This window comes from Pipistrellus hanaki, assembly GCF_964339955.1.
Source record: "Pipistrellus hanaki genome assembly, chromosome: 5".
NCBI classification, from domain to species: Eukaryota; Metazoa; Chordata; class Mammalia; order Chiroptera; family Vespertilionidae; genus Pipistrellus; species Pipistrellus hanaki.
In genome coordinates this window covers 18,691,339-18,703,380 of record NC_140507.1, presented here as the reverse complement: position 1 = coordinate 18,703,380, position 12,042 = coordinate 18,691,339, and the positions used below count along the sequence as shown (strand labels likewise).

At 45.1% G+C, this 12,042-nt stretch overlaps 1 protein-coding gene across 2 annotated transcripts in view; it reads right to left on the bottom strand.

The window, feature by feature from the left end:
• DCTN4 (dynactin subunit 4) overlaps positions 1-579 on the bottom strand; it is a 33,898-nt gene extending 33,319 nt beyond the window's left edge. Inside the window, exon 1 of one of the 2 annotated variants that reach the window (XM_084884756.1) lies at positions 392-579. In XM_084884756.1, coding sequence (XP_084740882.1) covers positions 392-526 — 135 coding nt within the window. In that variant the 5' untranslated portion in view covers positions 527-579. The remainder of the gene's footprint in view (positions 1-391) is intronic. The other variant, XM_084884757.1, reaches the window with a different exon arrangement.
• Between the last annotated feature and the right edge of the window lie 11,463 nt (positions 580-12,042).

Sequence of the window (12,042 nt, the reverse complement as noted above, 5' to 3'; positions counted from 1 at the left end):
AGAGACAGTGTCCAACCGCTCAAGTGGCGCGAACGAAGCACGTCCACACCTTTCTCCCCCAGACCCACCCGGGAACCAAACGCCCCGGAGACAGCCCGGGCTCCCGGAGCCAAGTTCGTCCAATCAGAGGGCGCCCTGGAACCAGACGACCCGCTCGGCCCCACCCAAGACCGCTCCTTCTTTCCCAGTGACAGATTAGGAGCACAATAAAGCTCGGGCAAACATGAGTGACGGAAAACGGGCCAATCAGCAAGGTAGAAAAATGGTTACCCGCCTCCAGCCGGTGGGACTTCCCCGCCCCGTCGGGGTGACTAATATGAAAGCCTCTCCCTCCCCCTTCCCCCATTCTCCCTTCTCCAGACCCATCCTCTTCCTGGGACGACGGCGTTACCTCGTGAGACACACATTCCAGCGACCGCAGCTCGCTGCAATAGCGGCAGAAGTAAAGCTGAGAGAGAGGGGCCCGGACCTTCTTTTCTCCCTGGACGAGGTAGAGGACCCGCTCCGACTGCAGCAAGGACGCCATCTTGGGGAGGGAGGAGCCGATGGCGCTCCTGTCGCGTCACGTGACCCGAGAGCCGGCGTAGGCCGCGCCGCCTTCCCCACGTCTTCCTACGTAGACTGTGACGTCAGGTTCCCGACCCAGTGGGGCTTTGCGCCGCGAGAGTCCGAATGCGCCTGCGCAGCAGGGATTCCCTGGTTTCTACCCGACCGCAGGCCCGCCCTCCTCAGCCTCTCAGGGAGCGTCAGTGGCTTGTCTACGGTTAAGAACAGAATCTCAGATCCAATCTAGACAAGCTCAGTGCCTTCCTTTTGTTTCTTGCAGAGAGGAAGGCAGCTGCTCTTTTGTTTTATTTACAGCTGCCTCTCCTGTCCTCACCTTCCAGGCAAACACATACGGAAGGTGAATGGAAGGTTTCAGGGATAGAGTTCCATGGGAATTAGAAAGCCGAGAGTCACTCCAGCACTTTCTTCTGATAGTCTCGTCACTGGCCTGTATCCCTACTTTCACAGACTTTATCTCATAATGATACAGTAGGCAATTAAGACAAACATGAGCAGAGTAGGAACAATAGGCCAGGTATCAGCAGAAAGCCCTAGGTATCTAGAAGGGCAAAACTGGAAGGGGACCTCACCCCCAGGGTAACCTTTCTTACTCTAGCATGTCACTGATCATGTGATTCTGACCCCCTGACTGCCTTATCGCTGGTCATGCAGTTCTGATCCTCCCCTGACCTTTCCTCCCCTGGCATGTCTAGTCATGTGGTAGACCCCTTTGGAAGAGGAACAGGGGGCAGGAGAATAGCCTCATGTGACTCCCATACAAGCCCTTGCAGGACCACTCCCTTAAGCATTAAGCCCTAGAGGTAACAAATAGACCTCAGTTGTGTTTCAGCTCCAGGCCTGAAAAAGCAACAACGCCAGGCAGAGTGACACCATGGCAGAGTGATGTCAAGACCAGCTGCAAGGACTTAAGACCCTCTACCCTAGTACCAACCAATCAGTGGAGACCAGGACCCTGAGGAGACACACCTGGAAAGCTGATAAATATTCTATTGAGATCCTCCCCTGAAACCTCCAGATTAGGGGTGTCGAACTCAATCAGAGAAGGGGCCAAAATCTAAAATCCAGCCTAAATCGCGGGCCGAATGGTTTATTGAACAGTCATAAACTGACAATGTCATAAACTGACAGCGGAGTGCAGTGATGACAGCGCGGTGCGGGCCACATTGCAAGGCCTGGCGGGCTGGATTTGGCCCTCGGGCCTTGTGTTTGACACATGTGCTCCAGATAAAGCTCTTAAAACAGAGAACTCAGTGGCTCTCTCCCTCTTCGCCCTCCCCCTCTGTCTTTCCATGAGCCAAAGCTCTATCCACTGAGCCAAACCAGCTAGGGTGGCTCTTTCTCTCTTGAGCACCTTTTTTTTTTTTTTTTTTTTTTTTAATATATTTTATTGATTTTGTACAGAGAGGAAGGGAGAGAGATAGAGAGTTAGAAACATCGATGAGAGTCATCGATCAGCTGCCTCTTGCACACCCCCTACTGGGGATATGCCCGCAACCAAGGTACATGTCCTTGACCGGAATCGAACCCGGGACCCTTCAGTCCCCAAGCCGACGCTCTATCCATTGAGCCAAACCGGTCTCGGCTCTCTTGAGCACCTTTCTTCCTTGATCCTTCCCTCAAGGCACTTAACCTTTACTTTCTTATTCATATGCTCCAAGTATCTTCTTTTGCCTCTGTAATTGTTTCCTGAACCCACACAGTCCTACTGGCTCACTTGTTTCACAAACTTTTGCTTATACTTGAGTCTTGGCCCTGAATTCATTCTTAACCAACACTCAAGGACCTTGGTCTAACATCTAGTGCTATTTCTCTGTTAACAATTTGAAATTTCTTAAACTGTGAGCTCTTCTAAAACTCATTCATTTACAGGTTTCAAGTACTTATCATTAGGAGTAAGTCTACAGTAGACCCCTTACCTGCAGTTCCCTTTCTGTGTTTCAACCTTGGTCAGAACATATTAAATGTGAAATTCTAGAATTAAGCAATTCATAATTTTTGAATCATGAGCTGTTCCGAGTAGCTCGATGTAATCTCATTCCATCCCATTCTATCTCACAAAGGAAGTGAATCATCCCTTTATCCATCATACCCAAACTGTATACTAGTACACTACCAGCTCATTAGTCACTTAGACTTTGTTATCAGATCAACTGACATCACAGTTGTGGTATTGCAGTGCTTGTGTTCAAGTCACCCTTGTTTTACTTAGTAATGACCCCAAAAGTGGAAGAGTAGTGATCCTGGCAGTTCAGATATGCTAAAGAAAAGCCGTAAAGTGCTTACTTTTAAGTGCAAATGTAGGGAAAAAACAGTACTGTATATATAGGGTTCAGTATTATCTGTGGTTTCAGGCATTCACTGGGGGTCTTGAAATGTATTCTCCATGGATAAGGGAGAACTACTGTATGGTGGATGTTCAATAGGTATTGATTAATGATGGAATGATACTAATAAACAAACCTAGGTGTCATTTATGTTTTTATAATGCATAAACTAAAGTTTAGCTATGTAAAGTGATCACTTGGAACTGACCTAGCAGAGATGAGCCCATATTACTTTCCAGCAGTTCTATGCTTTTCTTGCTGTATTAGTGCTGTATCATCACAACACTGTCTGATATTTGAGTTAGTGATTGAGAAGAAATGGAACTGAATATTTTCTGAGCTCTTATTGAGTGCAGGACACTGTGTCAAAACTTTACATATATTATCTCATTCAGTTTTCACAAACACTCCAATGGCAGTTATTATCATCATCTCTATTCTATAGTGCAGGAAACGGAGGCTCGAAGAATTGCAATGACTGGTCTAAGGCTTCATAAATAATGCAGAATGCTGTTCTGCCTGAGCCCACAGTTTACATGCATTACCCCGATGCATACTGCCTCCAGCAAATTTTCTTTCATTTTTCTCTAGCTTTATTGAAGAAATAAACATTTTTATTTTATTTATTACTTTTTAATTTAAATTCTTTATTGTTTAAAGTATTGCATATGTCTCTTTTCCCCTCCATTGACCTCGCCCCAGTCCCTCCCATTCCCCACCCCACCCCAAATTTTTATTAACAATTAAAATTTATTTAAGGTGTATGCCTTGGTGATTAGATATACATTGCAAAATAATCAGGATTATCAAGCCAATTAACATATCTATCATCTCACATAGTTACCATTTTCTTTTCTTTTTTCTGGTAAGAACAGAAAAGATCAGCAAATTTCAAGTACTACTATATAATACAGTACTGTTAACTATAGTCACATTGTTGTACACTAGATTTCCAGAATTTATCTTGCATAACTGAAACTTTGTACCCTTAGACCAAGATTTCTCCATTTCCTCTCTCTGTCAGGCCTTGGCAACCACCATTCCATGAGTTTGGCTATTTTGGATTCCATATGTTAGTGAACTTATGCAGCATTTGTTTTTCTGGGCCTGGTGTATTTCACTTAGCATAATGTCCTTTAGATTCATCCATGTTGTTGCAAATGGCAGGATTTCCTTCTTTTTTTAAGTTGAATGAGATTCCGCTGCCCAGTGACCAGCCGTCGCCAGCAGCACAACCCCAAAGTGTACGTGACGACTAGCATGGGCCCTGGGCAACAGCAACACACAGACACTGGCATGGAAGGCAGGCATTAGGAACAGAGGGAGAACAAGGTAACAAAGGAGGATACCAGGCTTGGTTCCCAAGGTGCACAGTGCCAGTCTGCTTAACTGGTGCTTGCAGGCTTACAAAAACAGCAGCCATGGGTTGGAGTTTGTTGATGCCTGCCATAATATCCTGATGTACTAGACTGGGTGGCTTACAATCACCATGTACTATAAATATTCTAATTCAACGCTTGTATTTTTCAGATGGAAAAAATGAGGTCCAGAGAGTCAAAGGAACATGTCCACAGGTTTTCTCACTCCTAGTTTATCATATTCTGTTCTCTAATTCTGTAAATGCTATTCCCTGCCCAGCACATCAGTTCATTCATACCCATAGCAAAGTAAGAAACTTGTTTCTCTTTTAACAACACTTAAAAAGAAAAGAAAGTTGCCTGGCTATATACTAGTGGTTAATCATCGGCCTATGAACCATTGGTGCACATGCCTGGTTGCAGGCTCAATCCCCAGTGTGGGGCATGCAGGAGGCAGCCAATTGATGATTCTCTCTCATCACCGATGTTTCTATCTCTTCCTCCCTCTCCCTTCCTCTCTAAAATAAAAATAAAAATATATTAAAAAGAGAAAAGAAAGTAAATGCAAGAAATACTAATGGATAGCCTATTCAATTGGCCCTGGAAGTTTGGTGGAATTGTGTCATTTTGGGCACATGAGTTTCAACATCTCTGGAATGTTCTCTCTTGGCTTTAATGAGATTTATCAAGAGTACGTCAAGCCTAACCAAAGCTTGTTCTCATGCTCCCTTCTCTGCATGTAATGGACTAACTGGAAGCTAATGTCAATTCTGTGGCACCAAAGTAACACTCCCTCTGTGCTCTACTGAGGATACAGAGGCATGAGATGGGCATCCTATTTTGGCTGGAGGATGCACAGGGTGACCTTGGGTTAACCACTACAGGTGTTACCCAATGGCTGCTAATGCTTAAGGAAGACCTCTGGCCCCAAAAGTGCTGACTCATAATAGACAATTCATGGCCATACACTTATTCTTCTCATCTCCACCGCCTGCTTGTTTGCCCATTCACTCCTGGGATTCACAACCAATACAAGAGACCATAGTTTTTAGTGAAATAAGAGTAAAATCATGAAACAATAAAGCCAGAAGTAACCTTAGAGATTTCCTAGTCTACTCCCTTTATTTTAAAGACTAGAGGCCCAGTGCATGAAATTTGTGCATGGGAGATGGGGGGAAATCCCTCAGCCCAGCCTGCACCCTCTCGCAATCCAGGACCCCTCGGGGGATGTCCGACTGCTGGTTTAGGCCTGATCCCATTGGACATTCTTCTCACAATCCAGGACCGCTGGCTCCTAACCGCTCACCTTCCTGCCTACCTGATCAACCCTAACCTCCTCTGCCTCAGCCCCCACTGCCGTGGCTTTGTCCAGAAGGACGTCCAGAAGCTCTTTCGGCTGTAGGGTCTAATTAGCATATTACACTTTTATTATTATAGATGGAGAACTGATGCCCCAAAAAGGAAAGGACTTTCCCAAGGCCACTGAGGAAGTGAAAGGTGAAACTAGGGTTTAAACACAGGTCTTCCTGTCAAGTTTATTGTCTTCACTAACTTGGTTGAAGCTCCATCTTGACATAATTCCCCACCCAACCCAAAGGCTTGTTCCTGAAGACCACCCATACAATTCTTGTTGAGTTGAATAAAATAGAACTAAAGATTGAATTCCTGCCTCACTCAGGGCCTGACACAAAGCAGACACTCAGTAACTATCAGTTGAATGGGTGAATGCCATCTTCATCTATCTGAAATTTGCTGGCAGATGGAAGATGGTAACTGGAAAGTATTTTTCTTTTGATTTTTAAGCAGTGCCTTCTTTTACTTATTTATTTATTTATTTATTTATTTATTTATTTTAATATATTTTATTGATTTTTTACAGAGAGGAAGGGAGAGGGATAGGAAGTTAGAAACATCGATGAGAGAGAATCATCGATCAGCTGCCTCTTGCACACCCTCCACTGGGGATGTGCCCGCAACCAAGGTACATTCCCTTGATCGGAATTGAACCCAGGATCCTTCAGTCCACAGGCCAACGCTCTATCCACTGAGCCAAACCAGTTTTGGCAACAGTGCCTTCTTTTAGAAGAATCAAGGGAAGGGAGGCAGATCACAATTTTAAATAGGGTGATCAGGATAGGCCTTGTGAGAAGGAAAGATTTGAGGGAAGAGTTGGAGGAGGAGGGGAGTGGGCCTAGTAGATGTGGGGGAAGAGCCCTTCAGGCAGAGGCTGAGCAAAGTCTCTAAGGCTTAAGTAAGGAACAGCAAGGAGGCAGGGAAGCCACTAAAGAGTGAGCAAGGGGCAGAGGTAGGTATGGGTGATGAAGTCTCAGAGGCAAAGGAGTGGGGAGTACACTCATGTAATGTCTTCAAGGGCATTTTAAGGATGTTGGATTTGCTGTGAAGGAACTGGGGAGCCATCACAGGATTTCAAGCATTGCAGTGACATGATCCAACGTCCAGTTAACAAGGGTCACCCGGGACGCTGTTTTGAGAATGGACTGCAGAGAGACAAGAACAGAAGCAGGGGGTCAGTTGGGAGATTACAGCAGTGATCCAGGCAGGAGGTGACAGTGCCAGGAACCAGGCATTCTGACTCTATTTTGAAGGTAGAGCCTGATGCCCAACTCTGGGGGGTCATGTACACAGACTGCCATGTGAAGGATCGTTTGGAGCCACACACCAAGGAGGCCCTTAATGGGCCAGAGGATAATCCATTTCACGGTTTGGTCCAATGCAGCCTCTGGGAATTTGCTCAGAAATTATCAAGACTATTTGTTCCCTCTCTCCGAGGTAAAAAAGAAAGCATCATGGAAAGAAGGCGATGGAGCTAACTTTGTGAAGTCTCTAGTTTACTTGGTTCCAAATCACAAAGCATTCTGATTACCACACAGGAAAGCCTATTTCACAAGAGGCTCAGAGAAAAAAGCCCAGTCCTTCGCTAAACACATTAATCGCATGGTTAGAGCTCCAGCCCGGGCTGAGGAGAAACTGATGTGGGACAGAGCCCAGCCTGTTTGGAATGGTGCCAAGGGCTCTAACAAACAGGCTTTGTCCATTGCTGTGAAGGCAAAATGAGTTAATAAAAGTTAATGTGGGTAAAGCATAGAACATCATAAGTTGCTATGTAAGTATTTGTTTTTAGGCCACAGCGATTAGTCAGTATTACAAGTGGGAAAACAGGTTCGGAGAGAGGAAGTGGTTCGCCTAAAGTTACACTGGATCTCCAACTTAGTGAGCACTAAATTGTTTTCTTTTATTATGTTTGAACGAGAGGCCCAATGCACGAAGATTCGTGCAAGAATAGGCCTTCCTTTCCCTGGTGCAGCCACTGACTTCCTTCAGCACCCAGTTCCCGGGCTGCTTCGCTCCAGCTGCTGCCAGGCACCCAGGCCGCTGCCAGGCATCTGGGACTGTGGCTGCTTCGCTCCAGCTGCTGCCGCCACCCACTGGGGGTGGAAAACGCCCCCACCCCTGGTGTGTGTCGGCTGGGGCTGGGGGTGGCATGCAGCTCCTCCTAAACCAGTCGTGACACCTGGCTAATTTGCATATATATATATATATGAATGATTGGAATTTCCAGTCTTTCCCACTCTCCCATCTTGGGTGCCTCTTACAGTTCATTTCTGGGAAGCTCTTTTAGACTTCGAGCTGTCTGTGCCTCATCTGAAGATCTTTCTGCCCTCACAGGGAAGGAAGCTCAATGGGATATGTTGTTACTCTTGAGCACCTGTGCAGACCAGCCTCCACATCTGCCCTCAGTGGTATTCCTACCCCTGTGTACACTCCTTCCACATTACGCCAGGGTTGTGACCCATAGCATACAACAGAAGTAGTAGTATGACACGTCCGAGATTATACAAGTCTATAGCTCCTGGGTTGGGTGCTTGTTTTTGGGCAGCTCTGTGGCCACGTTGCAGGGAACTAAAGCCTCCAGCAATAGCCAGTGAGGATTGAGGTCTGCCAACAACTAGTACATATGCTTAGAAGTGGATTCTCAGCTCCAGTCAAGTATTGAGTACAGAACCAGCTGGCAGCCTGACTGCAATCTCATGAGAGACCCTGAGCCAGTACTACCTTGGTAAGCAGCTCCTGACTCCTGGCCCCTGACCCCTAGACTGAGGTCATCAATGTGTGCTTTAAGCTGCTAAATTTTGAGATACTTTGTTACACAGCAATATATATATATATATATATATATATATATATATATATATACCCACCTTGCCTTACCAGTTAGCCTTTGTTGCACTATGCACTTGTCTCTCCATCTCTGCTCCCTCCACCATTCTTGTGGTCACCTGTGTACCCTCCATAATAGCCTCATCACCAACTATCTGAGACCAGATCCAGAAGTTGTCAAACCTGCTGAATCACTGGTGATACCGATAGGAGCAGATGGTGGGCTAACATCAGAATTTGAGAAATGTTTAATAAAGGGATTATTGAGTGGGTGGAGAGCGATCACAAGGAATACTGCAGTATCCCAGGATAGTGAAGGTGGATGCTGCTTATTGCCTGAAAGCGTCAAGGGAGGGAGCGCTTCCTGGAACCAGAAGAGAGAGAACTGTGTGAAGAGGGCCCCTGACAGGAGCACTGGCAGCCCCGGGAGTGGAGGGTACAAATGCATCATGTCTCAGCTCTTGCTGGCACTTCCCTCTTAGCTGAACCCAACAGGAAGCCAGACCTTAGGGAAGTTATTTTAGTCTGTGTTCCCTCAGAAGCAGACTATGTTTAAATGAAAGTCTATTTGAGTGAAAACTCATATAAGAAGTTCAGAGTAGATGAGTAGAGGAGTGAGGGAGTGATACAGGAAAGAGAAGGTAACCAATAAGATTGTGTTACTAAGCCAGCTATAATAGGGGTTTAGTCCCACAGAGAAACTCTGGGAAACAATGTAAGCATATGCCCCAGACTAATTCCTCTAAAAAGTGAGGGCTTTGGAACATTTATACCCCTGGTGTCTGGTTGAGGGCTGCTCCTGGAGTTGGGTTATTTCTTGGGTACTTCTGGATTGCCAGACTGGCAGACTGGCCTTCTTGTGGGTCTGGGGACAGTCCTCAGACACAAAGATGCAGATCTTGGCAGTTGGAAATCTGGAGAGAGCTGAAGTGGGTGAGGTCCAACGAATTTGGACAAGCATTGACCGTGCCTGCCACAGGGCTCCTTGATGGGGTTAGAGGTGATACCACCCCATGCACAAAGCAGGAGAGAGAAGTGTGTGGAGGGTGAATCTGGAGGGACAAAGAAACTTGCCTTCATATTTAAAGTAAATAAGTAATATTTACCGACAATCTAAATTTAGTGTCACTGTGTAGATGTCAAAACAATTTTTCCGCTTGATTCCCACAATTATTGTCATCTACTGTCTATCACAGTCGTGCATCTAATGGTCTGCTTGTGCTTCTGGATTTTGCATTGTGCACTAGCTAGGGCAGGAGTCACCCCATTTCATAGAATAAAAGACAGAGGGGCAGAGAGGATTTGGTTCAGTAGGCATCAGTTAGGTGTAGAACATTTAGAATCAGTGTGCCACTTACTGGCTAGCTAATCTTACACAATTTAACTGACCTTTTTTGGGCCTCTGTGTTCTCATGTATAAAATGGGGGTTAATAACATTTTCACTATAGAATTGTAGCAAGGACTAAATGCTATGATATACGTGAAACACTTTACATGTTAGATGCTCAAGAAGTGTTCTTAAAGGAAATCTTATTTATTTATTTATTTATTTATTTATTTAAAATATATTTTATTGATTTTTTTACAGAGAGGAAGAGAGAGGGACAGAGAGCCAGAAACATCGATGAGAGAGAGTCATCGATCAGCTGCCTCCTGCACACCCCCTACTGGGGATGTGCCTGCAACCAAGGTACATGCCCTTGACTGGAATCGAACCTGGGACCTTTCAGTCCGCAGGCTGACACTCTATCCACTGAGCCAAACCGGTTTCGGTTTTTTTGTTTGTTTGTTTGTTTGTTTGTTTTAAAGGCAGAGGCTTTTATTATACAGGGTGGGGCAAGAGGGTTTACAGTTCTGAGTACATGAAACACAGAGTTTATTCTTGTATTATTATTTATTGAGTTATTTTCCATAAGACTTTTTTCCCACCCAGTATATTTTTTCTTGAGACCACATTTACTTCAAAAATTGGACTGATTGGACTGACGGTATCTGCCAGTAATAGGCAATCTTTTGTCTCTCAGCTACATGACTGTAATAATTGAACACTTTGGAATTAAGCCATGAGAATGGATTCAAATAATTATAACCGCACTAATGAGACCGCATGACTGTTGCTCCACTTCAAAGCCAGAAAATGCAACCCTTCCATTTCCCTTTCTTTCTTCCTGTCTGCTCATTTTGTTTTATCTCAAATTCCACATGTTTGGAAAATTCCACCATTTTACCTCCTTGCCCAATCATTAGCTCCATTAGGTCTTTCAGCTACAATTTTAAAAGATGTAATTAAAAATAAAATTTCCTACATCAGTTTTCAAACTAAAAGCATATTTCTTTTGAGAGTTAGCAAGCAAGCAGGGCTTCCTCAAAGAATAGAGGTATTTTGGCGAAGGATATGTAGAGCAAAAAGAACCTCAGGAATTTCTCCAGAGGGAGGGGAAGAAGAGAGGGAGAGAGAAAGGGGAGTCTCAGTGCCTGCCTTCTCGGGGAGAACTGAGCTGTCTATGGGTCTGTAAGGAGGGAGCTGATATCTCAGCCAGAACCTGTCCATCAGTGGAACAAGAAATATCACCTCACACAGACTGCTTTTAACTCAAAACTAATAATCTTAAGATCTTTGAGCCTTCGCTCTTTGGAAGTATAAGTGACTTCAGAGAACAGCTAATTCAACTCCCTTCCTTTCATTTTTGGACAAACTGGTGATAGAACTAGGGCAAGAGGGCACGGTTTAACGCTGTTTCATGTAGGCTTAGGGCCCTTTACATGGTCCCAGAGTTCTGAACTTCAGGCCTTGATAAAATCAGACCCTGCCCCAAATCGTTAGTGCAGAGTGTATAGAGTTTAAGCTCTGTATCAGACAGTCCTAGTCTGGTGACCTTGGGGAATCACTCCACCTTCCTGAGCCTCGGTTTAGATTTTCCATCTATAAAAGGAGGCATTTTGGATGAGATGCTCTTCAATTTCCCCTTTTATTTTGAACATGCTCCTGCTTTTCAGGAGAGTAAGCCTGGTGAACACTGGACTACTGAATTACCATTTGTGGGTGCCGAGATAGGACCCACAGTCCTGCCATGCCCTACTAGTCCCCGCCCAGCCTCCACACAGGACAAAGGCAGCGGGCAGGAGATGGAAGCGCTGGCTTTCCCTGTGTGGAGGCTGGGCGGGGACCAGTAGGGCATGGCGGGCCTCTCTGAGGCTAAGCTCTAATGGGCCTTTGATCACCTTAGATTGGGCTATTTCACTGTTATCAGAAAATAAACAGGATGTCAGAGATATGTTACAGCAGACAACCAACCAGCTTCCTTTCCCCTGATCCTCTCAGTCAGCAATGTTCAGCCGGAATGTTTAAAGCATGCAATATCTGACTGTTTATTCAAGGGCCCTGGCCCCTTTCCCTTGTCAAATAAACGAATGACGACAGCCAGCACAATAGCCATCCAGTTCGAAAGAATAAAAATTATACCTTTTTTTTGTCAACATATAACATATTTGGTGTGCCACCGAATGTTAGTAATTCATGTGTCATGAGATGAAAATGGTTGAAATCGCTGCTCTAGGCCAATCCTCTCAACAGGGGTGGGAGACAGTCGCTGGTACCTTCACTTAACTGAGA